The following is a 27,130-nucleotide window of genomic DNA, read 5'->3' as shown; positions in this document are numbered from 1 at the left end:
TAAGAGCTGGCTCTCTGAACACAGCATATTACTTTTAGGGTTGTTGAATTTGAGAGTTGATACTCCAAATGGCTGTTGGATTCATTCATTTAACAAATATTTAGTGAGCAATGACCACAGGGGATTAAAAAATGAATACAAGACTACAGCTACAATGAAACGGCCACATTTATTGAGTGTTAATTCTGTCTCTGGCGCTTTGCATATGTTAGTTCATTAAACTGTTGTAAGCCCCCCTGTGAGAAGAGTATTGACATCCTTATTTTGTAGATGAGGGGGCTGAGACTCAGGGACTTGCCCGAGGCCACACAGCCAGTAAGTGGCAGAGCTCAGGACCTCTAACTTTCAAGTTTGTCTTCTTTTTCGGAAATGAAAATGTCACTTTTTTACTTTTAAAATAAAAATAACTTTTTGTAAAGATTTCATCTTGTAAGTAATCACTACATCCAACATGGGGCTCGAACCCACAACGCCAAGATCAAGAGCCGCATGCCCCACAGACCGAGCCAGCCAGGTGCCCCTGTGAAGTAAAAGTAATCTATACTCAAACGAGTTAAACAACACGAGTGCTGATTTTCTCACAAAACTCGACAAAACAGAGTGTCTATAATCACTGATCATTTTTTTTGCCAGTGTATTTAATATGTGAAAATATTATATTTCGAAGTTGTTTCTTTTATTAATTTTCCCATTTTGTTTACAGCTGTATTGAGATATATTTCACGTACCATCAACTTCACCCATTTAAAGTATATAGTTCAGTGGGTTTTGGTACACAGTATTTCAGAGTTGTGCAGCCATCATTACAATCTAACTAAAACTTTTTCAACACCCGGAAAGAAACCCATACCCACTGGCTGTGCGTCTCCATTCCCCTACTCCGCTACCCCTCTGCCCCCGGCTAGGTATTTTTCTTCCCTTAAGTTTATTTATTTATTTTGAGGGAGAGAAAGAGAGAGCACAAGCAGGTGAGGGGCAGAGAGAAGGAGAGAGAATCCCAGACAGGCTCGGGGCCATCAGCAAGAGCCCACTGTGCGGCTGGGACTCAGGAACTGTGAGATCAAGGATCAGCTGAGCTGAGATCAAGGATCAGTAGCCTAACCAACTGAGCCACCCAGGGCCCCCAGGCTAGTTAGTTATCTTTATGTGTTTATTGGCCACTAATGACTTGATGTCTGTTTACTTTGGATTACGGGTTTTTTTTTAATTGATTAGAGACGGTCTGTATTTATCATGAAGATTAACCATCTGTCTACCATGCATATTGCAATATTTTAAAGCTATTTTCTCAACTTGTTCTCCTTTGTTGGTGGCATCCCTTCCTGACAGATGTTTAAATATCTTTCACTTTTTAAAATAATTTATTGATTTTGACCCATTAGAAACGTTTTCCCTCCTCCAATTATAAAGCTTTCCCCGGTATCCCCTTCTGGTCTTTTGTAGTATCGTGTGGTTTGCCTACGTTTTCAATCTATCTTGGGCTTAGTTGGAGATAGAATAACAGTATCTTACCAAACGCTACTGATCGGAAAAGTCACTTTGATCAAAAGATAGTATGAGTGCTTACGAACAGGGTTGACTTTGTGTCTTCGGTTTTGGTTTCCTGTTTGCTACCGTGGTCTTGCAATTCCTTAACAGTTTTGAACAAGGGGCCCGGCGCGTTCACGTTGCCCTGGACCCCGCAAACTATGCATGGGTCCCGTTTACAAGTCCCGGGGCCTGTACTAAAGATAGCACTGGCTATCTTTAAAAGGAATAATAAGCCACATCGTTTTACTTAATTTTCACGGCCATTCTGTTGAGTAGCTGTTCTCGTTTTCCTCTCTATTCTCCAAATGGGGCGATGGAGGCAGGAAGATTAAATAAGGCCACAGAGCCAGGAAGCTACAGCAAAGGGGTTCGAGGCCGGCACCCGGTCTAGCCAGAGCCCGGTCAGCGTCCCTTCACCCCCCGCAGGCCGGTGCAACCTGGCGGTGAAGCTGGGAGCGCGCGTGGCCGGGGCGTCGCGAGCACCGCGGCCGCTCCTCTGCCGGCGCGGGACCCCGCCTTCTTCCCGCCACGGCGCGCGCGAGTGCCCGGCGCGCGCTCGTCTGGCGGGCGGGCACTCGCGCGCGCAGCGGTTGTGTCGCCTGCGAGTTTCCCAAGTTCACACAGGCCCTGGGTTGGCATGGCAACCGGGCAACCTGTTCCAGAGCCGCCTGCCTTCTCCGCACATGCCGCTGCCCACCCGCCGGAGCCGGGGCCAGAGCCTATCCCAGGATGCACCGCGCCAGCCCCCGTCCCCAGTGGGCCGCCATGTTGTCGGAGTGAAAGGTAAGGGGGAGCGAGAGCGCCGGAGAGAGAAGATCGGGGGGCTGAAATCCATCTTCATCCTACCGCTCCGCCCGTGAGTATCCGCACCCCGCCGGCCCCAAACGCTGCTCCGGACCCCCAGCGAGCAGGCTGTCCCTTTGTATTGGTGTTTGAGAGCGGCTGTAGGGGTGAGAAGGGCTTTGGAAAAGCCGCCCGGGGCCCTGGCTGAGGCTTCTCACTCGCTGTTCCTCGTACATGTTTTGGAGTCAGCAGCAAGGCCCCTATTGTTATCAAAGGAGGGAGGGGGTGGGGAGCGGGGTCGAAGCGAGGAAAATGCCGGGGGTTTAGGCCCGGGCCGTGGGCACAGACATGCCTGTAGCTTTCTGCTGGGCCCTGTTGGAGCCTCCGAAGATTGATGTTGCCATTCGGGTTGCTTTTTTTTGATGGGTTTGCGAAGCCGCGAGTCTTCTGTGTGGCCATGAAGTGTAATTCTGGGCCACCCTGGATTTCTTCGACTTCTTGAGCTTCCGTGGCAGCGTCGAAGCAGGAGGAACAATAAATCGCTTTAGAAGCAGCCTTGGCCCCTTGTCTACAGGCGAGACCCACCATGGGGGAACTTTGCGAGCCTTAAATGTGGAGAAGTGGCGATCAGGAAGTTTCAGATCGCTTTTTAGTCTCCTGGGTGCTTGTGGCCTTTTGTCTCCGTGAGAGCTTGGGTTTTGGTGGGTTCTTCCTCTTTGAGCCTCCCAGTGTTGGTGAGTGTCTGTCTTAACTCAAAGAGGGGCTCACCCCTCGGTAGTAGGAAAACAGATACGCACTACCAGATAGTTTTAGCGCTCACAAAACGTTCTTGGTAAACAGACCTCGTTTGTTACCCTTGTCGTACCACTCCCACGTCAAGTGAGGAATAAGCTCCTGGAACTTTTTTCCCCCCCACTGTGGCACCCCCCCCAATCCCCCCCCCCCCCCCCCGGCGCGCGCGTACACACACACACACACACACACACACACACACACACACACACACACACACAGAGACCCGGTATTAGGGAAGGTTTTTAGCCTCCCCATAGCTTGAAGAATTGTTATTCATTGTCTAATTGAGAGAACACTGTTTTTAGTTGTCGATAATCCAGTCCGTTCACTTCCTGCTCTTCGTGGGATTAAGGATGAGAGTGGAGAGAGGGTTTTTCGGGGTTGTGTTTTAAAGTCAGCCGCTTCTGAAACAATAGACATGTAGCTTTCGCGTTTTGTGTGTTTTATGAAAACACAAAAACCCACCACAACAAGCCTCCTCCCGAGATATGTGGCTCCCGGTGCACTTTTAGTAAACAAAATAAACATTTTGACTCGTTGCTAATTTTAACTTCATAAAACACTCGCTGGGGCTGTTGATTGTTTATTTGGACCTTGGGGAAGTACTCACTGGATTTTGAACTTTGAATTAGTGTTTTGCCTTAGCCACAATTGAATGCATTTTGTCCAAGGCCACATCTTTTTGAAGTTGGGTTTGAAGTTTAGTTTGGGTTTGAAATGAACTGCTTTAAAGTAAATTTATGATCACAGAATTTTTTGTTTTCAGTGTGGCAAAAAAAAAAAAAAAAAAAAACAACCAAAAACCACCTTTTATACTACTAAGCATTTTAGTTTTTTTTTTTTTTTTTTTTTTTTTTTTTTTTTTTAAAGAAAAGGTGAGCTTTTGAGAGATCAAAGCGTATTCCTTTGCTTGAAATAAAATCTATTAGGGATATTAAGACACCTCGGTGTGAACAGTTTGAAAACTTTGGAAGAGTATAGAATCATCACTTCTAGTTGTGTATTTTTATAATGTGCTATAACTCTAAAAGGCATCAGCAGTTTAAATGTTTTATAATATTTAAGTGACTGATTTCTTAATTTTTGTGCTGTAGTTGCCAAGATATTACACAACTGCCCAAGACACATGTTAATTGCTTAGGTATTTGCTCACTTTCAAACTGTCCCTTCTGCCAGGTTTTCTCTTGTTTGAGAAACTGCCTTGCCTCATTAGGTAAAGCAGGAAGTCTTAGGGCATACAGATAGCTTTACAAAAGCCAATTGTTTCGTTTGAACTGTTTTGGAGGAACTCCTCCCCCTCCCCAGCCCCTTGTTAGAACTTAGTTGTGTTTCAGAGGTAACCCTTTTTCATATGGAAATTCCTTGTTAGAGATGTATTGTGGCAAATCTTTTATTTCAGTTAAAGATTGCGTTTGCTATTTTAGGAATCCTCTTAGAGACTGGAGCTTCATTGCCTTCACTGGTGGCAACGAATTCCTGGGGTCTCAGCATGGTGACTTTAAATTTACCAAAAACTTTTCTATAATTTTATTCTGATTAAAAAAACAACAAACAAACAAAACACATTTGTGAGTCTTAGAGAAAGGATTTCTTCCAATTTCTAGGTGAGGAAACAGGCTCCGAGAGGTTGCTAATTTAGTGGTAAAACTTGAGTTTTGGGACTCCTGGCTTACCCTAAAATAGACTATTAGATTGATAGTCCCTTGTAGAAGAAAACTAACATGGCAGTGACTTGGTTGATGAATGGTAACCAGACCTATTGTGGTGATCGTTTTGAAATATATGTAAATATCCAATTATTATGTTGTACACCTGGAAACTAATACAGTGCTCTGTGTCAGTAATACGTCTATAAAAAAAGTGCAGTTAATTCATTTGAAAATCAAATGGGGAGGTATTAGCCTGGTTGTCACTTTGCAATAGCCTATGGTAAACACAGCTATGATTTTCTGGTTTTGGTACTTAAGCATGAACACGATTCTATTCAAGAAAGCACAAACTGTAGTCTAGAAAGCTAGACTCCCCACTACCCTGGTAAAGTTCTGATGGATTAGAATTGTTAACTGAAACTAGGCATTTCCAAGTTAAGCTTTGAACAAATTACAAATTCCGTTGTGTCTCTGGCTTCAAAACATGAATTGTGAGAAGCACATGCTTTATCAGGAGGTTTAATTCTATAAAGAAATAATTGAATAGATTTTTCATAAATCTTGTAAACCTGTTTTTGAGACGTTACAGTTGAGCTTGGTAGAGAGAAGGCATGTGCAGCAGTGGGACTATTAAATTGATAGTCTTGAAATTAGACTCCAGTGACTATAGGCAGGGGTAGTCTAATAGGTTACTGATTACTTTGTGGCAATTTTTTAAGCACCCACAGTTTGACAGATGTTCTCTCTTGTGTACAAATGTAGCTTTTGGTTTTAAGAACCTAAATAGTAATGTTTCATAGTAACATTTCAGAGATTCTTTGTTCCTTCCAGGGAGGAGTTGTTGCAAGTGAGAGATACGGTATCTGTAAGGGGCTGACAAAAGTAAGCTTGAGCACAAAACAATTATTTATTTATTTATAGATTTAATTTTGTTTTATTAAAAAAATTTTTTTTAATGTTTATTTTTGGGAGACAGAGAGACAGGGCGGGGGAAGGGCAGAGAGAGAGGGAGACACAGAATCTGAAGCAGCTGTCCGCTCAGAGCCGGATGTGGGGCTCAAACCCACTGAGAGCGAGATCATGACCTGGGCTGAAGTTGGATGCTCAACCGACTGAGCCACCCAGGAGCCCCTATAGATTTTATTTTTTAAATTATTTCCACATCCACTGCTCGAACCCACAACCCCGAGATCAAGAGTTGCATGCTCCACAGACTGAGCCAGCCAGGTGCCCCCAAAACAGATTTAGGTTTGAGTCCCTCCTCTGCAACTCACTAGCTGAGTGGCTTTGGGCACATCCCATAACTTTTCTGTCCCTTAGTGTTTTCATTTGTAAAATAGGGCTGATATACTCTCTGCATTGTGTTTGTCAGTTATTATTGAAGTATCTGTTTTTTTACAGTGAGATGTTCTATACTAGTAAAGTGTTTGAATTTGGTTTGGTCTCATCCTATTTTTAAGGGAATAGTGATGTGATTACAACTGTAAATTATTGGTAAAAAATTTTGATCCCCCCCCCCCCCCCCCCCCCCCCCCCCCCGCACCATTCAACAGCAGCTAAAATGGTTCAGGCTAAGAACATCCTGTTGCTGTGCTTGGTCAGGGGGTTCTTACTGTTTCTTCAAGGAGCATCCTATGAATATATTAAACATTTTAAAGGGTCTTTTCAAATTTTAGGCAGTCTGAGTCATTGCTAATTATATACTAGGTTTGGATTTTTGTTTGGTTTATTGGCTTTTGTCTGCTCCGTTTGTAAAATGATATTTTGTAGAGCTCTTGTTCATTGAAGAAGTATCTGTCACAGTTGGCTTATGATGTAAAGAAGGTGGGTAGAGGAGCCATCGATTGGAGTCCAATTCTATATTGTTATGTTTGGTAGCAACGTAGGGCTTCCCTGAAGTTGCCGTATTGAACTCTGATCTCAATACCTTGTCAGATTGCCTGCCACCAACCAACTTACACTTATTTCCACATGTGCACATATTCAGCAACTTATAAACAGAGGTTTCAGTTTGGCAAAATTGTGTGTATATGTTCTAAAACATTTAGCTGCTTGGTAGAAATTGGTTGTGGATGTGGTATCGCAAAAGACATGGGGCTCCTATTTTTGTTTTATCAAAGCAAATATATTAAATTATGTACATCAACTTATGTTTTAAAAAATGCAAATTTTAAACGCTTGTAACCTCTTTGTCCTTAGGTGTTGGTGGAATGAGCGTTGCATGTGTCTTGAAGAGAAAAGCAGTGCTTTGGCAGGACTCTTTCAGCCCCCACCTGAAACATCACCCTCAAGAACCAGCTAATCCCAACATGCCTGTTGTTTTGACATCTGGAACAGGGTCGCAGGCGCAGCCACAACCAGCTGCAAATCAGGCTCTTGCAGCTGGGACACACTCCAGCCCTGTCCCAGGATCCATAGGAGTTGCAGGCCGTTCCCAAGACGACGCTATGGTGGACTACTTCTTTCAGAGGCAGCATGGTGAGCAGCTTGGGGGAGGAGGAAGTGGTGGAGGCGGCTATAATAATAGCAAACATCGATGGCCTACTGGGGATAACATTCATGCAGAACATCAGGTAAAAAAAAGTTCACTATTTCAGCTTTGAAACTCTTTTATAATCTCTGTCCACTCAGGATATCTGCTTTCAGTGAATGTCTTTAAAAGCCTAACTGCTAATTTCATTTGGTCCCAACTTAACAGTCACTTGTTTTAAAGGATGAATGTTGTGATGTTGTCACTGGATCATTTATCATTCTGGTGCTGAAGAGGTAACAACCAGTTCATTTAAGAAAAGACTTCAGATTGTTTGGATGTACACGTTACATTTTCGAGTACACTTTTTTTTAAGTTCTTTTTTTAATTTTTTTTTTTTTTCAACATTTTTATTTATTTTTGGGACAGAGAGAGACAGAGCATGAACGGGGGAGGGGCAGAGAGAGAGGGAGACACAGAATCGGAAACAGGCTCCAGGCTCCGAGCCGTCAGCCCAGAGCCTGACGCGGGGCTCGAACTCACGGACCGCGAGATCGTGACCTGGCTGAAGTCGGACGCTTAACCGACTGCGCCACCCAGGCGCCCCTTAAGTTCTTTTTTTAATGTTTATTTTTGAGAGAGAGAGGCGCGCGCGTGTGCACGAGTGGGGGAGGGGCAGAGAGAGAGGGAGACACAGAATCCGAAGCTGGGTCCAGGCTCTGAGCTGGCAGCACAGAGTCTTGTACGGGGCTTGAACGCACGGACCGTGAGCCTGAGCCTAATTCAGATGCTTAACTGACTGAGCCACCTAGGTGCCCCTCAGGTACACTTTTTAAACAAATAATATTTTTTCTACTTTGACATATATTCTTTTTTCTTTTTAAGTTCATTTATTTCTTTTGAGAGAGAGAGCACACAAGCCAGGGAGAGAGAGAGAAGGGGGGAGAGAGAATCCCAAGTAGCCTTCGCACTGTCAGCTCAGAGCTGGGTCTCGAACCCATGAACTGTGAGATTATGACCTGAGCAGAAATCAGGAGTCAGGCGTTTAACCGACTGAATGACCCAGGCGTATTTGGCCTGTTAAAGGATGTGTCCATATTTTCAAAGCCTTTTCTGTTGGGCGTGGGTGACTTTTGTTTTTAAGATGTTACAGTTGAAAGTAGGAAGTTGATAACAAATTAGCTGCTCAAGTGAAATTTATTTGAAATGGAACTGGTATATTTAATGTTTTGTGTCAGAGGAGTGGTGTGGCTTTTAGGTTTCAGCCATCTTTGTCCTCTTGTTGTAAGTGCTTGGCTTCATTTGGTGAATTTTAACATGCTTACTTTTAGTAATCCAAAACCACAGCTGGAATCACAGCGTTATTTTGCTGAGAAGAGAGTTCAGCTTGATCTAGGTTTCCTAACTTCCTGATAGTGACGAAAGGCTTAGAATGTTTTAATCAGGCTATTCTTTGAAATAGGATATAGGTTGAATTTGCAGAGGTTCATTTTATATTGCCAGTGTCTTGAGTACTGACTAGCAGAAGGAACTTTCAGCCTTTCGCTAGGTCCCTGCTGCTTCTGTTCTGCCTTAGAAGTAAATCAGGCACAAGCACACTTGCAAATCTGAATTCTCATTGTGCTTTGCCTGACCCTTCAAAAAAGGCAGCCCATGTGCCATGGTTCTTTATCATACTAGAAATGAAGAGGTGGGGTTTATCTTCTTCTTTACGAGATTTATCGAGCATGTTGATGATACGTCTCTGGTTTATTGGAACTGTCGTATATATCAGTGCTGCTTCAAAAGCACATACTATGTGTAAGTGAGGGACACTAAGAAGTCAGACACGTGGGAGCTTCTTGTGCACTTGGGACACTTTTTGTCTTTAAGGCAGTGTATTTGCTATTTGTTTGGAGTCTTGGTGGGAATCAGATTTTACTCATCTCACTATCCTATTCCCTAGAATTTGGCATATAATAAAGCTTCAGAGGAAATTTACTGATTGCGTGAGTCCTTTATTCTTTGGCTTTAAAATAAAATAGGAGTGGGGAGCCTGGGTGGCTCAGTTGGTTAAGCGTCTGTCTTTGGCTCAGGTCATGATCTCGTGGTTCATGGGTTCGAGCCCCGTATCGGGCTCTCTGCTGTCGGCGTAGAGCCTGCCTCGGATCCTCTGCCCTCCTCTCTTTCTACTCCTCCCCTGCTCGTTCTTTCTCTCAAAATAAATAAATAAATAAATAAATTTTAAAATAAAATTGGAGAAAAAAGACATCGTCACAAAGAGAAGGGCTTTGAATGCCAATGCTAAGATTTAGTTCGGTAGGCTGCAGGGTTTTTTGAGTGTGTATGTATGGATTGGTGTTTGGGAAGATTGAGTTGGCAGTGAGAGATGGGAGTGGGTAAGGGTTGAGACTAATTGGACAGCTACTCTCACAGTCCTGGTGTGAGCAATGGTCAAGAATGTATGAGACTGAGAAATACAGAGTTTGGTGACTGAATTAGAAATCTTAGGTCTGTGGGAAAATGAAGTAATAGAGGAAAAGGAATAGAGACAGTATCTGGTTTGGGGACAAGATAATTAAATTTGGTAATACACCTGTTGAGTTTGAGATGTAGGCAGCTGTACATGTGGGGAGACCAAAGTAGGGGGTGTTTGGTTTGGATGGTATCTGTGTAGGGGGCAAAAGTGAAAGGATTGTAATCTTTGCTTTATTTGGCTAAACACTGTTTAGAAATCATAAACGTTGGTTTTAAAAATCTCTATTATAGCTCTTATGTTGGCTTTCCTAATGATAGTCCATTGGGTAAAAGCTTAAAGGAGAATCAAGGTGCTTGCCTGTCTTGTGTAGTTGGGAAAATCAAACTCTGGGTTAGTTTTTGGCAAAACTCTAAGATCTAAAAATCTGGCTGTGCTGTGCAAGTCAGCAAGTGTTTATTGAAGGCTTAGTCTGGGCTGTGTCTTATGCTAGGCCTTATCATAAGGAATCATATCTGATTGAGCAGTTTTATCCAGGTCGTTTAGCAAACTAGAGTTAACATTGAACGGCAAAACCTGTTCCATACCCTGGGGACCTAAACCAGTGAACCAGCTTGGAATTGGCACTCGTCAGAACACAATTCTGTTGGGCCAGACGCATGATAGAGTGAACAGCATTGGAGAAACTCCGGGTAGTTGCTGTGTTGTGGCTGTGGGCCGCACACAGATTACCTCTTCTGCAGTCATCATAGTGTATTGTAATTTACTAGTTTTGGTGTTGATCTCATCTGTTGGTCTGAACTATGCCAGGGCAAAGACTGTTGTGTTTTTCATGCTGCTTTGCCTGGCGGTGTCTGTAATTTTTGTGTTGATGGTTATGAGGACGAGAAGTTCTTCAGATTTGTACTCGGGTAAAACCGTAGATCTGAGAGTGCAGCTATCCTGCTGGGAAACACTGGGTAACAGGTGAGGCAGAGTGCAGGGTAATTGAAGAGCGGAGGGGCTTATCTTTAGGTGGAGAATCACTGCCGTCATCAGCCAGTGTTACTGATTGGAGGAATAAAAAGGTGTTTGATCTGTCAGGTGGGAACCACTGATGGTGATAGAAACATTTACTGAGCATTTACATTATAGGCCCTGGATCATATATTATTTCCTGTAGTTACTCCTCAGGACAGTCCCATGGGGGAGGTAGTATTCTTTCTGAGAGATGAGAAACTGAAACTTAGTTACCAGGTAAACTCCGATTTTGAAATCAGGTCTTTGTTATTCCAGTTCCCATGCTCAGTCTATATTTCTGCCTCTCCCCCCGGGGAAGAGTTCCAGCCTTAAAAACTAGACCAAACCAAACAAAGTGATTGCAACAAAGTAGCACATTCTGAGGTCAGAGAATTAAAAGCCATGATTTTGCTTGAATTTTAGAGATGATAAACTTGATCATAAGGAGAAGAGTACAAATAATGTTGACATTTCTCCTAGAATTGCAAGAGTCCTTTTTTTCCACAGGAACGGTAATGCTAAAGTCTATTTTTTTTTTCAGATTTGTTTTTATTACATGTGTATTCTAAGTAGTAATTGTGGGAAACTTACCTATATTGAGACAGAATGACTTGCCAGCACATTCTGCCACAACCCTGGGCTATTATTACTGTTTGGTGGGCCTGTTTCATTAGCCTTTTTTTTTTAAAGGCCTTTTGGCAAAATGGAACAACATTTAAGATCAGATTGGCAGAATGCTTTTATCAAAGTGAGTTGGCGAAGTAAAAGAATATCACAGGCTATGATGCCAGTCAATAGTGTTGGAGGGAAGGAAACTATTTATTGTGCCAGGTACTTTACGGCCATTTCTCTCATTATTACTTGCATTTATGAACAATCAGGTTTTTTCACTTAAAAAAAACCTTTCTCTTTCCTTTTGAGTTAGGATTTTCTTGCCTGATGTAGAAATTCTCATAGTGTCTGAGTTTTCCCTTCTTTTAATGATGAGCTCTGTTAAGCTGTGCCTAAATATGTATGTGCCTTTTTTTTAATATGCAAGTTTTATTTTCTAAGTATAAACCTTAACATAATCAGCATGAGGCTCTTTAAAGGCTTAAACAACAGCTTGAGAACATGTGTTGAGGTAATATGCACTACTTAAAAAAATTTTTTTAATGTTTATTTATTTTTGAGAGAGAGAGACAGTGTGAGTGGGGGAGAGGCAGAGAGAGAGAGAGAGACACACACACACAGACAGACACAGAATGTGAAGAGGCTCCAGGCACTGAGCTGTCAGCACAGAGCCTGATGTGGGGCTCGAATTCACCAACTGCGAGATCATGACTTGAGCTGAAGTCGGACGCTTAACTGACTGAGCCATCCAGGTGCCCCTATGCACTACTTTAAAAATCTTGAAAACTTTATTTAAAATGTAAAGTAATTGAATTTTAAATATTTTAAAATTTGCTTAAAATAAAATAATTTAAATTTAAAAATTAAAATGTTTAAATTAAATCTTTGAATAAATATTTAAAATTAGGTGAAACTTAGACACCATAAAAATAATTTTGAGGTGAGGAATGTGTTTAGATTTGTGTGTTTTTTGTTTTTTTTTTTTTTAATTTTTTTCAACATTTTTTATTTATTTTTGGGACAGAGAGAGACAGAGCACGAATGGGGGAGGGGCAGAGAGAGAGGGAGACACAGAATCAGAAACAGGCTCCAGGCTCCGAGCCATCAGCCCAGAGCCTGACGCGGGGCTCGAACTCACGGACCGCGAGATCGTGACCTGGCTGAAGTCGGACGCTTAACCGACTGCGCCACCCAGGCGCCCCTAGATTTGTGTGTTTATTTTAAAAAGTTGTAGTGTGCAAACTCTTTATGGTTGGTCTTTTTGTATTTGTCTTTCTTTCTACCTTAAGAATACAAACATATTGTCACTTATTTTAAGTATTAAAATTACTATATTTGGCATAGTTAGAAACTTCAGACCCCCTTCTCCCCCATTTATGGGTCAAATTGAGGTCGTTGGAGGAGAATGAGGTTAAGAAATCTCATGAATTTTGTTTTTTGGCCTGTTAAACTTAACCACAGCAAGCAAGACAATGGATGTGGATCAAGGTATTATAAAATACTAGAAAGCACATTTTTCTATGTGAGTAAATAATATTTTTAAAAAACGTTGCCTACAAAAAATTTGTGTTCTTTAACAGTGATTTTTATAACCGAAGAACTTTTATTTTGAATAGTATTAAAAGTTTCATCATGTAAAGCCCAAGGTCAAGTCTTTGACTTGTGATTGTTTTATTCTCTTATTGTGAAATCTGTTTTCTCTGTAAACTGCTGTGAGATAAAGTGGGTGATGAAATAGCAAAAAAAATTTAGGGTTGACCAATTGAACTGTGTGGCCTCTGAACTGGATTTTAAGGAACAGAGGTGGGGAGCTCTACTTTGGGTGAAAAGAAATTGAGAGGATGGGCACCTGGGTGGCTCAGTCAGTTAAGCCTCCTACTTCGGCTCAGGTCATGACCTCATAGTTCATGAGTTCAAGCCCTGTGTCGGGCTCTGTGCTGACAGCTCAGAGCCTGGAGCCTGCTTCAGATTCTGTGTCTCTGTCTCTCTGTGCCCCTCCCCTGTCCATTCTCCCTCCCTCCCTCCCTCTCTCTCTCTCTCACAAAAATAAATAAACTTAAAAGATTTTAAGAAATTTAGAGGACAACTCAACAGATCTTTTTCAGTTTTGCTAGTAGTCTTTTGGCACTAGGATATTTTTTTTTTTTTAATATTTAAAAAAAATTTTTTTTTAACGTTTATTTATTTTTGAGACAGAGGGAGACAGAGCATGAACGGGGGAGGGTCAGAGAGAGGGAGACACAGAATCTGAAACAGGCTCCAGGCTCTGAGCTGTCAGCACAGAGCCCGACGCGGGGCTCGAACTCACGGACCGCGAGATCATGACCCGAGCCGAAGTCAGCCGCTCAACCGACTGAGCCATCCAGGCGCCCCGGCACTAGGATATATCAGTATCCACCATAGATTGACAGTTGGTTGGTGGGAGATAATTCTAGATAGCCTGGCAGAATTCAATGGGTGAGCCTTCTCTTTGACTCTGTATCTCTGTTTTCTTTCACTTGGTGTTGTCATCTTCTATTGGTATCTTGACACTTACCCTTGATATGTGTGTCCATAGTCTCCAGTGTCTGTTAGTTAATCCTTACATTTGTAATTAACAATATTGTGTTAAACTAGGAGGGATGTCAAGTATTCCTCATACTGAGAATCTCCTCGTTCCCTGGAGATCTTTTTCTAGTGTCCCTGCCAAATGATTGTGCTAGATTATGAGCCTCTTGTCTTTTTGGGTAGATTGCTTAGATGTTTCAGCATTTGGGCCATTGCCATTGAACGGCATCCCCTAAAGCTGAGTAATCTGTGCTTTCATATCTTGAAGCCTTTTTCATTATATTTGGAGTTCACAAAGACTCAACGTGTTATGTACTCAGTCAAAGGATCCCTTTCTTTGACTAGAACTATTTTCCATTTTTAAGAATTGGGTTCCAGTGTAAAACAAAACAAAACAGCATTCAGTCAGTTGCTCTTTACTAATTCTGTGTGTGGTACTTGATTGTATGTGCCCCCTAGATGGCAACTTGCAGAAGTTTGTGACACATCTTTACTTTGTTTTGTTTCGGAAGATGTTTGGAGTGGAATTAGGGGAAAAAAAATACATAAGATAGGTGGTAATGAGATGTAACCGTGGGGAAACTAAGGGTATGTCAGCAAAATGAAGGGGGTAATGTTAGAATTTCTAAATATGTGCCAGACTGGTGAGTTACAGAATTTGCTCTGGGTGTCCTTGTGGCCAAAGAAAAGAGGGAAATGTGGCAAATTATGAGACTCTTCGTAAGAGAAAACCACAGCAGTTATTCAGGAAGAGATTTCAGTTTCAGATGTGTTTGAAGTGTTTTGTAAAGTAATGTGGTGATGCTGGTTTTCAGTGCATTTTTCTGTTGCTGCACAAGAGTGACACATCTTTTGTGTGTGTGTCCGTTTTCTCTGAGGCAACGGCATTTACTGAATACTTTCTATAGGCTGAGCCTGATTACAGAGTTATGCTTTTGGGTACTGTGGAAAAAATACTTAAAAAAAAGTTCTAGCACTTGCTTAGAATCTCTCCGTTCTAGGGAATGGCTTAACGTTCATAGAGGAACATAGGCCTGCCAATCAATACACTTCCAAGAGCGTAGTTAGTGCTGGGGATAGGGTAAGTAACGTTTTTGTTTTTTGGTTGAGGAATTTCTGGCCCTCTTTGCTTTGTCTTTTACATTCAGTTTCTTCATCTTTGGAATATGGTAAGGAGCCGTAGTGAGAGTGTGGCTTTGGCTCAGTGGACTGCTCTGGCAGTTTGCGCCCTGCCTGTTACTGTTTTGAGAAGTGATGGCCAGCGATTGGCATTAGATTGGGTGAGTTTACTGTTTGGAAATTGGACTAAAGACCTTGGGCCTGAAGGGTGTACCTGGCATTGGTGATAAAGTCCGCAGTTGAAGAGTTACTGGACCTATTGCAGAGGAGCGCTCTTCCATGTTTTTTCCATGTCATATTTTTGGAGAACTGTGGGTTTTAAAGTGCCTTAGTAATGGTTTCAGAAGACTTGGTCTATTTCATGCCCTCAGTAAGTGCTCTTTTATGGTTAAAGTACCCTTCTTAGTGTTTTTATGAATCTCATCAGGAAAATTCTTAGGTTTGTGGAAATTGAGGGCCCTAAAGATTTTTTTTTATAACTGCTTTATTGATACATAATTCATCCATTTACAGTGCGCAATTCATTGGTTTTTAATGTATTCACAGAGTTGTCCAGCCATTATCACAGTTTTAGAACATTTTCAGCACCCCAAAAAACTATATCCAGTAAGTTTCACTTCCAGTCCTTGGCAGCCGCCAGTCTACTTTCTGTGTCTGTGGATTTGTTGGTTCTGAACAGTTCATATAAATGGAGTCCTACAATGTGTAGTCCTTTGTGACTGGCTTCTTTCACTTACCATCATGATTGATTTATTATTTATTATTAACATTTTTTTCTAATGTTTATTTTTGAGAGTGAGAGAGAGCGACAGAGTGCAAGCGGGGGAGGGGCAGAGAGAGAGGGAGACACAGAATCCAAAGCAGGCTCCATGCTGCTCCGAGGTGTCGGCACAGAGCCCAGTATGGGCTCTCACAAACTGTGAGATCGTACCCTGAGCTGAAGTCAGCCGCTTAATCAACTGAGCCACCCAGGTGCCCCTAGCATCATGTTTTTAAAAATTTTTTTTTTTTTAACGTTTATTTATTTTTGAGACAGAGAAAGACAGAGCATGAACGGGGGAGGGGCAGAGAGAGGGAGACAGAATCGGAAGCAGGCTCCAGGTTCCAAGCCATCAGCCCAGGGCCCGATGCGGGGCTCGAACTCACGGACTGTGAGATCGTGACCTGAGCTGAAGTCGGACGCTTAACTGACTGAGTCACCCAGGTGCCCCCCTAGCATCATGTTTTAAAGGTCCTTCCATGTTTTAGCATGTATCAGGACCTCATTTCTTTTTATTGCTTAATAATAATGAATTATATAGGGATACACACCACATTTTATTTATCCATTTGTCGATTGATGGACAAGTTTTTGTATACAAGTTTTTGTTTGGATGTATGCTTTCATTCCTTTTGGGTACCTAAAGATTTATTAAACATTTCTTTTAATGTTTAATTTTGAGAGAGAGAGAGCGTGCGCCCACGCGTGTGAGCCGGGGAGGGGCAAAGAGAGAGGGAGACACAGAATCTGAAGCTGGCTCCAGGGTCTGAGCTGTCATCATGGAGCCTGACATGGGGCTCGAACTCACAAACTGTGAGATCATGACTTGAGCCCAAGCTGGAGGCTCAACCGACTGAGCCACCCAGGCGCCCCTGGGTACCTAAAGATTTTTAAAAGGGCATAAGTTTCATATGTACAGATACAGAAATAATGGGAATTTTTTTCACTGATGCGAGTACTTTTATTTAATTTAATTTAAAATTTTTCATTTATTGATTTATTTTTAAGGTGGTTTTACCTTTAAAAAAATTTTTTTTTTAAGTTTATTTATTTTGTGTGTGTGAGAGAGAGAGTGTAGGTGCAGGGGAGAGGCAGAGAGAGAGAGAGAGAGAGAGAGAGAGAGAGAATGAGAATCCCAAGCAGGCTCCAAGCTGTCAGCATAGAGCCCCATGGGAGGCTCAATCCCACAATCCATGAAATTATGACCTGAGCTAAAATCAAGAGTTGGATGTTTAACTGACTGAGCCAGCCAGGTGCCCCAAGGTAGTTTTACCTCTTAAAAAAAAAAAAAAAATTTATTTATTTAGAGCATGTGCATGCACAGCTGGGCAGGGGCAGAGAGAGAGGGAGACAGAGGATTCCAAGCAGGCTCTGTGCTGTTACCGCCATAGTCTGATGCGGGGCTTGAAGCCATGAACCATAAGACCACAACCTGAGCCGAAGTCAGATGCTTAACCAACTGAGCCACCCAGGCGCACCCGTGGTTTTACCTTTATAATGACTGATTCAAACCCAGGATCTGAATCACAAATTCCAGATGTCTGGTGGCACTTTTCTGTAGGCCTGTTTTTTTGTTTTTTGTTTTTTGTTTTTTTTAATGTAAGCTCTAGGCCCAGTAAGAGTCAAGAATCGCATGCTTTACCAATTGAGCCAGCCAGACACCCCTGTATTTTTTTTTTTTTTTATAACTTTTAAATTTCAATTTTTTATGGAAGTATAGTTGACATATTAGTTTCAGGTATATAACATAGTGAGTTGACATAAACATGAAATGATCACCACGATAAGTCTAGTTACCATTTGTCATACAAACTTATTACACTATTATTGACTGTTCTGTATATGACCCTTTACTGTGCCATGACTTACTTGTCTCATAACTGGAAATTTATACCTCTTAATCCCCTTCACTTTTTTGCCTATCCTCTACCCCATCCCCCCACCACCTTGTTCTCTGTATTTATGAGTCTGTTTCTGCTTTGTTTTGTTGGTTCACTTGTTTTGTTCTTTAGGTTCCACTTATAAGTGAAAATGTACTGTATTTGTCTTTTCCTGTACCATTTATTTCATTTAGCAGAATACTCTCTGGGACCACCCATGTTGTCACAGATGGAAAGTTTTCACTTTTCCATTTGTGGCTAAGTAATATTCCATTGTAAATATATGCACAACATCTTTATTAATACCTGCATCTATCAGTGAACACTTAGGTTGCTTCCATATCTTGGCTATTGTAAATAATGCTGTAGTGAACATATGGGTGCATATATCTTTTCGAAATAGTGTTTTATTTTCTTTGGATAGATACCCACAAGTGGAATTGTTGGATTGTATGGAATTCCTAGTTTTAATTTTTTTGAGGAACCTCCATACTGTTTTCCATAGTGGCTGTACCACTTTACATTCCCACCAACTATGCACAAGGATTCCCTCTTCTCCACAACCTCAACAACACTTGTTACTTGTCTTTTTTTTTTTTTTTTAAATTTTTAAAGTATTTATTTATTTAAAGTTGATGCACTTGAGAGAGAGAGAGGGAGAGGAAGGGAGGGGCAGAGAGAATTCTAAGCAGGCTTCTGCTGTTGGTGCAGAGCCTGATGCGGGGCTCGATTTTATGAACTGTGAGATCATGGCCTGAGCTGAAATCAAGAGTCAGATGCTTAACTGACTGTGCCACTTATGCATCCCACTTCTTGTCTTTTTGATACTGGCCATTCTGACAGGTGTGAGGGAGTATCTCACTGTGGTTTTGATTTACATTTCTGTGATGATTAATAATGTTGAGCATCTTTTCATGTGTTAGTTGGCCATCTGTTTGTCTTTTGGAAAAATGTCTATCCAGGTCCTCTGCATTTTTTTTTAAATTTTTTTTTTTTAACGTTTATTTATTTTTGAGACAGAGAGAGATAGACCATGAACGGGGGAGGGTCAGAGAGAGAGGGAGACACAGAATCTGAAACAGGCTCCAGGCTCTGAGCAGTCAGCACAGAGCCCGACGCGGGGCCCGAACTCACGGACCGCGAGATCGTGACCTGAGCCGAAGTCGGATGCTTGACAGACTGAGCCACCCAGGCGCCCCCAGGTCCTCTGCATTTTTAAATCAGATAATTTGTCTTTTTGGTGGTGAGTTTATGAGGTCTTCATATATTTTTGGATGTTAACTTCTTTTTAGTTATATCATTTGCAAATATTACCTCCCATTCAGTAGGTTGCCTTTTCATTTTGTTGATGGTTTCCTTTACTATGAAAACGTTGTTTTAGTTGAATGTAGTCCTGATTGTTTATTTTTGTGTTTTTTTTTTTTTTCTTTTTGCCTTTGCCTGAGGAGATAGATCCAAAAATACATGCTGAGACTCATGTCTGAGAGTTTACTCTGCCTTTGTTTTCTTTTAGGAGTTTTATGGTTTCAGCTTTTACATTTAGGTCTTTCATCCATTTGAGTTTTTTGTTCTGTATGGTATAAGAAAGTGGTCCAGTTTCATATTTTCGCCTATAGTTGTCCAGTTTTTTCAACATGATTTATCAAAGAGACTATCTTTTCCCCATTGTATATTCTTGCTTCCTTTGTTATAGAGTAATCAACCATGTATGTGTGGATTCATTTCTGGGCTCTCTAGTCTCCATTGATCTGTGTCTTTTTGTACCAGTGTCATACTGTTTTGATTGCTATAGCTTTGCAGTATAGTTTGAAATCTGGGAGCATACCTCCAGCTGCTTTGTGCTTTCTCAAGATTGCTTTGGCTATTTGGTGATGGTGGTTTTTTTGTTTGTTTGTTTGTTTTTTGGTTCTGTACACATTTTAGGATTAATTTAGTTTTGTGAAAAATGTTCTTGATATTTTGATAGGGATTGCATTGAATCTGTAGGTTGCTTTGGGTATGTAGACATTTTAAACAATATTCTTCCATTCTGTGAGCATGGTATACTTTTCTATTTATTTGTGTCATCTTCAATTTCTTTTATCAGGTCTTACAGTGTTCAGAGTACAGCTCTTTTACCTCCTTGGTTGAGTTTATTTCTAGGTGTTTTATGAGTTTTGATGCAATAGTAAATGAAATTAAAAAAAAAAATATTAGTGTGAGCATGAGTGGGAAAGGGGCAGAGAGAAAGGGAGAGAGAGAATGCCAAGCAGGCTCAGATCATGAACTGAGCCAAAATCAAGAGTCAGATGCCTGACTGAGCCGCCCAGGCTTCCTGAGCTTGTTTTCTTAATTTCTCTTTGTCATAGTTCCTTGTTAGTGAATAGAAATGCAACAGATTTCTGTATGCTAATTTTGTATCCTGCAACTTTACTGAATTCATTTATTTTAATAGTTTTTTGGTGGAGTCTTTAGGGTCTTTTCTGTAATAGTATCATGTCATCTGCAAGTAGTGACAGTTTATTTCTTTCTTAGCAATTTGGATGTCTTTTATTTCTTTTTCTTACCTCCTGTGGCTAGGGCTTCCAGTTCTGTGTTGAATAAAAGTGGAGAGAATGGGTATCTTTGTCTTGTTCTGATCACAGCGGAAAAGCTTTCAGCTTTTCACCCTCAAGTATGATATGATGTTAGCTGTGGGTTTGTCATAAATGACCTTTATCATATTGAAGTATGTTTCCTCTATACCCGTTTTGTTGAGACTTTTTGTCATACGTGTGCCAGTGCTTTTTAGAAATAAGCTTGGGAGGGTTAGTTTATTTACAACTTACACCATGGATTTGGAATTTTTCTTTTTTTTTTTAATTTTATTTTTTTAAACTTACATCCAAATTAGTTAGCATATGGTGCAACAATGATTTCAGGAGTAGATTCCTTAATGCCCCTTCCCCGTTTAGCCCATCCCCCCTCCCACACCCTCCTCCAGGAACCCTCTGTTTGTTCTCCATATTTAAGAGTCTCTTATGTTTTGTCCCCCTTCCTGTTTTTATATTATTTTTGTTTCCCTTCCCGTATGTTCATCTGTTTTGTCTCTTAAAGTCCTCATATGAGTGAAGTCATATGATATTTTGTCTTTCTCTGACTAATTTCGCTTAGCTAGATTTGGAATTTTTCTAAGCAATAAGTTTTACTGAAACTGATAGTACCTTTCTTCTCTATGAACTGTTTTCAGGTTAACAGCATAAATAAATTTGTTTACAACTCTGGGAAGAGGTATACTTAAATTATAGAGAACAGGTGTTTTCAGGTAATTGTATTATTTAGATGTCACGAATATACAATCAGTTGATCCACTAATGAAATATCATTTTTCTCTGTTAAAGGAAGTTCCCTAAGGACTTTAACAAGGGAACAGTTCATTAACCTAATTCTAGGTATTGTATGTATTTAAAAGCACCATACCTGCTGTTAATTAAAAAATGTTCTTTAATTTGCTAAGAATTTATTGATTCAAATTGTTCTTTTTTCCCCAGTTGGCCAAATTAAGGAGATCCTACTTGTATGTGTCAGAAGCCCAGTAAAATGCAAACCAATGAAATTAATACATTGTTCTTTCTATGAAGAAACTTAGTTTCATGAACTGAGGAAGAAATTATAAACAAATTTTTTTCCAGATGAGAATTTCAGTGAGTGTCTACTGAAATGAGTGCTAAAGATGGGGCTGTGGCGTGTTTGGGTAACACAAATCAGATGAGACTAATTGTGTGTGTGTGTGTGTGTGTGTGTGTGTGTGTGTGTGTGTGTGTGTGTGTGTGTGTATTTCATTTTATTAAAAAATTAAAAAAAAAAAAGTTTGTTTTTGAGAGACACAGAGAGAGAGAGCTCAAGCAGGGAAGGGCAGAGAGAGAGGGAGACACAGAATCTGAAGCAGGCTCTAGGCTCCGATCTGTCAGCACAGAGCCTGACGCACAAACTGTGATATCATGATCTGAGCCGAAGTTGGACGGTCAACCAACTGAGCCACCGAGGCGCCCCATTTTATTTTTTTGAGTAATCTCTAAATGCAACTTGAACTCACGACCCCAAGATCAAGAGTTGCATGTTCTACTGATGGAGCCAGCCAGGCACCCCAGACTAATTTTATATTGAATACAGTTCCTTCAGTTGTTAATTTATTATCCAGAAAATGGACTTTAAGCTCTTTGTATCCCTGAAGAGTGGTGCACATGGAAAAGGACTGGGAGGAAATACAGCAAATTATTACTTTTATTTGGGTGGGTGGGGAGATTATGGGTGATTCGATTTCATCTTGTGTTTTGTAGTTTCCAAATTTCAAACCCTGAAATTTTTATAGGTTTAAACCACCTGGCTGGCTTAGTCTATGGAGCATGTGACTCTTGATCTTGGGGTCATGGGTTCAAGCCCCACATTGAACGTAGAGCTTACTTACTTACAAATAAATAAATAAAATTGTTAAAAAAAATTCAAAGAAAAATACATATGTAAAAAAAGAGCTTAATTTATTGTACTGAATTAAGGGAAAGTGAATTGGCCAATACATTTGCAGTGGAATTTTGGTATTGAAAAAGATCTTGGAAATCATTTGACTTTTTTTCTGATGCAGTGATCTCCTTTACGTTAATTATCTCTGTTTTAATAAAAAAAAGTTAGTGTTTTGAGCAGATGTTGCCAGGATAGGTTGAGTGTATCCAGTGAGATCTAGAAGCAATTTTAGTATTGAGTACTGCCTTTCTGTATCTAGAAGTAATAATGACATGTAATTCATAAGCTGTGTGCTGGAACTGTTTTAGTCTTTTTTACGTATGATTTGAATCTCCAGTAACTCTTTTGGTTTTCATCGTTTCCATTTTATGAATGAGGAGATGCAGGGTCAGAAAAACGAGCTATCGTGCTTTATGGTCTCAGATGATATATGTTGAAGGTGATTACCGTGTGCTCTTTCTACCAGACCAGTCTGTTTGGAGACCTACCTTTCTTCTTCATGGCGTATTCAACTTCTCCCTAAAACGCACACACGGTCCTCTCTTTACACATCACACATTTTAAGCCCTATCTGCTGTGCATGTATTAAAGTTTAGGGACACCAGTAAGAGTTTAGTTTGTATGTCTAATTATATGTGTGTCCTGGATGCATAATAGGTCTTCAGTGAGTGATATGATGCTGTTCAAAACTGAACTTGTTTAGTGTCTGTCATAACCTACAGCCTGTTTCTGTGGTGCCATCCCCATTACGGGCAACTTAAGAATCTTAGACTCCTCCCTCCAGCCTCCCAACAATTCCAAGGTTATATTTATACTGCCTTATTTGATAGGCTCATATTTCTTGCCAGGACATTTACAGTAGTCTTCTGGTTGGGTTTCTGTGCTCCCCCAGCCCCTCCCTCCCTCCCCCATTTTCTGTGTTGCTGCCGAATTGATATTTCTGAAGACGCAAATCTCTTGTCTCTACCTTGCCTAAATTTTGGTATTTTGTTTTTCAGTTGCTTTTAGAATAACTTCCAAACTCTTCAGCATAGCATAATTTAGGTCCTTCATGTTTTGAGCCAGTTTACCAGTCTTTACTGTTACCCTAGTTCAGCTATATTGAAGTATTTGTAATTTTCTGAACATACATGCTAATTTTATAGTGTGTGTGATTCCTCAGCATAGTTGTGCTATTTTATTTATGCAGTTTTCTCTCTTTGGAACTCTTTTCTGTTTTCATCCACTTAGCCACTTTCTCATCTTTCAAGTTCCAACTGAAGTATCTTCATCTCTGGTAAACTCTCCTCATTATTCCACTCTTTTATGGAAGGTTGGGTGTCTTGTTGGTGTTGCTGTCATACTTCATACTCATTGAAACATTCAGCTCCCTGTATTAGAGTTAAATATTTACTTTTTCTGTCACCATTGGGTGCTAGGAAGCTGGTTCAGTAAACACATTCTTGGGCTTAAGTCCAGACCTACTGAATCCAAATCTCCAGTGATGAGACACAGTCCATGTGTTTTTTTTAAAAAGCACTCCCTGGTGATCCTCATGTGCCCTTTGGTTAAAGAACTACTGTGATGGTTCCTCTTGAAGAATCTTTTAGCCTTGTATCTCCAGCACCTGGCAAGTAGTGTTTACCTCATAAATGATGAGTGAATACAATATGTTTTCAGAGCATATTGAAGAGACTCATTGAGTGGAGTGTTTTATTTTCAAGGGTATTAAGATGTTATTTTGAATTGATAAGGTCTAAGGTGTAACAGAATGTATGGTCTTGGAATACTGAGAGGCTTTTGGGCTTGAAGATAAGGAGCCAGTTAGCATTTCTTGAAAGGTTGTGTTAAAGAACTTTTAAATTATTATCAGCTCTGGTTTTATGCTTTTTCTTTTTGTTTTGCTCCTCCTCCCCCCCCACCCCCCCGCCCCTATTTGACATTTCTTGAAACCCTAAAAGATAGGCAAACAGAAGGGGCTGGAGGAGCAAGGTTTACTTTCTTTAATTTGTAAAACATTAACACTTTGTTCACAGTTACATCGCTTACTGGAAAACAGTGCTGTACTTTTTCAACCTAATACATTTACAAGGTTCATTCCTGTTCTCTGAAGTGAATACTCTGTACTAGCATAGTTGAAGATCACATACTTATGAACATAGGATCAAAGTTGTAGTTTAACCCTGTATTGTCAGTGGTTAATTGCTTTTAAGATTAGTGACTCATTTTTCCTATTTGAAGCTTTTTAAGAGGTACTCTTTGGGTTCAAGCTTTTTACTGGGGTATAGTATAAGGTACAAACTGTGAATTTTATTTTTTATTTTATGTGTTTATTATTTAAATTATTTATTTATTTATTTATTTATTTATTTATTTATTTATTTGTTAAGTGATCTCTACACCTACCATGGGGCTTGAACTCATGACCCCCAGATCAAGAGTTGTATGCTCTGTTGACTGAGCCAGCCAGGTGGCCCCAAACTGTGATTTTTAAAAGGTTTTGTGATGTAGTTCACATACCATACAATTCACCCATTTGTTTATTTAAAATTTTTTTTTAATGTTTATTTATTTTTGAGAGAGAAACACAGAGCATGAGTGGAGGAGGGGCAGAGAGAGAGGGAGACACAGAATCTGAAACAGGTTCAAGCCTCTGAGCTGTCAGCATAGAGCCCAGTGTGGGGCTCAAACTCAAGAATTGCAATATCATGACCTGAGCTGAAGTCAGATGCTTAACCGATTGAGCCACTCAGGCACCCCACAATTCACCCATTTAAAATGTACTATTCAGGGGTGCCTGGGTGGTTCAGTCAGCTGAGTGTCTGATTTTTAATTTTAGCTCAGGTCATGATCCCAGGGTGGTGGGATTGAGCCCTACGTTGGGCTCACACTGAGTGAGGAGCCTACTTAAGATTCTTTCTCTTTTTTTCCTTCTGCCCCTCTACCCTGCTCTTGCTCGCTTTCTCTTTCTCTCTCTCAAAAAATAAAATGCACTGTTCAGTGGTTGTTAGTATTCACAGAGTTGTGCAACCATCACTACAATAAAATTTTAGAACATTTTTATTATGCCCAAAAGAAACCGTGTACCCATTACCAGTCACTGTCCACTTCCCTCATTCCTTTAGCAACCACTAATCTACTTTCTGTCTAAAATGGAATTTTTTTATGATCTAAAGATTTTCATTAACTTTTTCAAAGTAAAATACTTCTAACAGCACAGGTCATTTTCTCTCTAGATGTTTTCTGTGTGTATATATATAAACACAGATTCATGTGTTGCAGTTTTAAGCCAAGTGGGAACATTCTAAGTATATTACACATGTACACATGTGCCTTTTTGCCCTTAATACATTGTGGCTATCCTTTCAGGTCAATAACGTTTGATTCTTCTTTAAGGGCCTTAGTGCATGGAGCTACAGTGATTTATTTTGACTGACTTATCTCACATTAGTGAACTTTTAGAGTATTTTCAGCTTTTGACCTTCTAAACAATGCTGTAGTAACAATAGGTAGTTTTATTTTTGTATTCTGCGGTCATTTCTTTCTTTTTTTTTTTTTTAAGTTTTTATATATTTATTTTGAGAGGGGGAGAGAGAGAGAGAGAGAGAGAGAGAGAGAAATGAATGAGTGGGGGAGGGGCAGAGAGAGGAGGGTAGAAGATCTGAAGTGGGCTCTGTGAGCCTGGTGCAGAGCTCCAACTCACGAACTGAGCGATCATGACCTGAGCCAAAGTTGGGCACTTAACCAGCTGAGCCACCCAGACGCCGCTCTGCTATCATTTCTTTAGACTGTATTTACAGAGGTGAAATTGACCGATCAAGGAAAAGAATGTATTTAAGATTTTGGTACATATTTCCACATTTTTCTCCAGATTTCCACGTTGTTCTACGAATTTAAAGTTTTACCAACATTATATGAGTATTTATTTTCTCTGTTGGTATATATATTATTTTCATAGATTTTTTTTTTTTTTTTTTGAGAGAAGAAGAGGGCACAAGTGAGTGACAGGCAGAGAAAGAAAATCCCAGGAGAGACAGAGAGACAGAGAGAAGCAGGGCTCACCTGAAGTGGGGCTGGTGCTTACCCAATGTGGGTCTCGAACTCACCAACCGTGAGGGCTAGGGCTCTAAGGCTAGAATTTTTCTTTTTTAAATTACCTTTATTGAAGTATAAGTACATAATAAAATGCACACATTTTAGATGTATAATATGATAGTTTTGACACAGAGTATTCACCCATGACAGGATCACTCTAATCATAATGACAGTTCCCATCTCTCCAAAAGTTTCATGGGCCACTTTTAATTCCCCAGCAGCAACTGCTGATTTGCTTTCTGCCTAGGCCTAGACTTTAATTACTGTATTTTAATGGCATTTGGAATGACATTAAAACAACTCTTGTTATTTCTAGAATCACAGGTATACCCCATGCCCTAAGGGATGAATGCTCCTCCATAGATGGCTGTAAAAGTTGCTCCCTCACCTCCTTCCAAGTCCTTTGCGTAAATGTTACTTTTTCATTGAGGCCTTCCATGAATACTATTTAAATTATAGTTCTGTCCCCCTTCCCTACTTTTTCTCAGTGGTCTTTATACCATTTTGTAGTTTTCTGTACTTTCCAAAATGTTTGCAGTGAGGGTTTATTGTTTTTAGAATTCAAAATTACCTTAAACACATTATTTTTAATGGGAGGAAAAAACTCCTATGTGTTTTGGTTTTTAAATCCAGTTTCAAACATTATTCCATGGCACTCACGACACCCATAAATAAACAAGTTTAAAACCTGATAGATTTGCTATAGCTGAAGTTCTTCTCAACCACAAGAGGGAAACTTGCATGCTTCATGACCTCACAGTAATACAAACTGTATTAAGGGTAAGGAACTAAAGGTAGTAACTGTGCTCAAAAAAGGAGCAAATGAAGGTTTACTTGTTTGCATAACATCAGGTGGAATTCTATAAAGAATTAAGCCACGTAAATTAATACCTGCCAGTGCTTAAGAGATTATTTTGATTAGGACTTCTTACTTTTTTTTTTTTTTTAAAGTTTATTTATTATGAGAGAGAGAGCACA

At 40.4% G+C, this 27,130-nt stretch overlaps 1 protein-coding gene across 16 annotated transcripts in view; it reads left to right on the top strand.

The window, feature by feature from the left end:
- Positions 1-2,154: 2,154 nt before the first annotated feature.
- PUM1 (pumilio RNA binding family member 1) overlaps positions 2,155-27,130 on the top strand; it is a 133,266-nt gene continuing 108,290 nt past the window's right edge. For 6 of the 16 annotated variants that reach the window (XM_053898230.1, XM_053898227.1, XM_053898239.1 and 3 more), the window contains exon 1: positions 6,957-7,330. In XM_053898230.1, the coding sequence (XP_053754205.1) occupies positions 6,968-7,330 (363 nt within the window). In that variant the 5' untranslated portion in view covers positions 6,957-6,967. Of the gene's footprint in view, positions 2,387-6,956; positions 7,331-27,130 lie in introns of those variants that run through there. The other 10 variants (XM_053898282.1, XM_053898278.1, XM_053898276.1 and 7 more) reach the window with 7 other exon arrangements.

Source organism: Panthera pardus, unplaced genomic scaffold (assembly GCF_024362965.1).
Source record: "Panthera pardus isolate Hobbes unplaced genomic scaffold, ASM2436296v1 HiC_scaffold_11, whole genome shotgun sequence".
In the NCBI taxonomy this organism is placed as follows: Eukaryota; Metazoa; Chordata; class Mammalia; order Carnivora; family Felidae; genus Panthera; species Panthera pardus.
The sequence above is the reverse complement of the archived record's forward strand: the minus strand, read 5'-3'. Positions and strand labels throughout refer to the sequence as shown.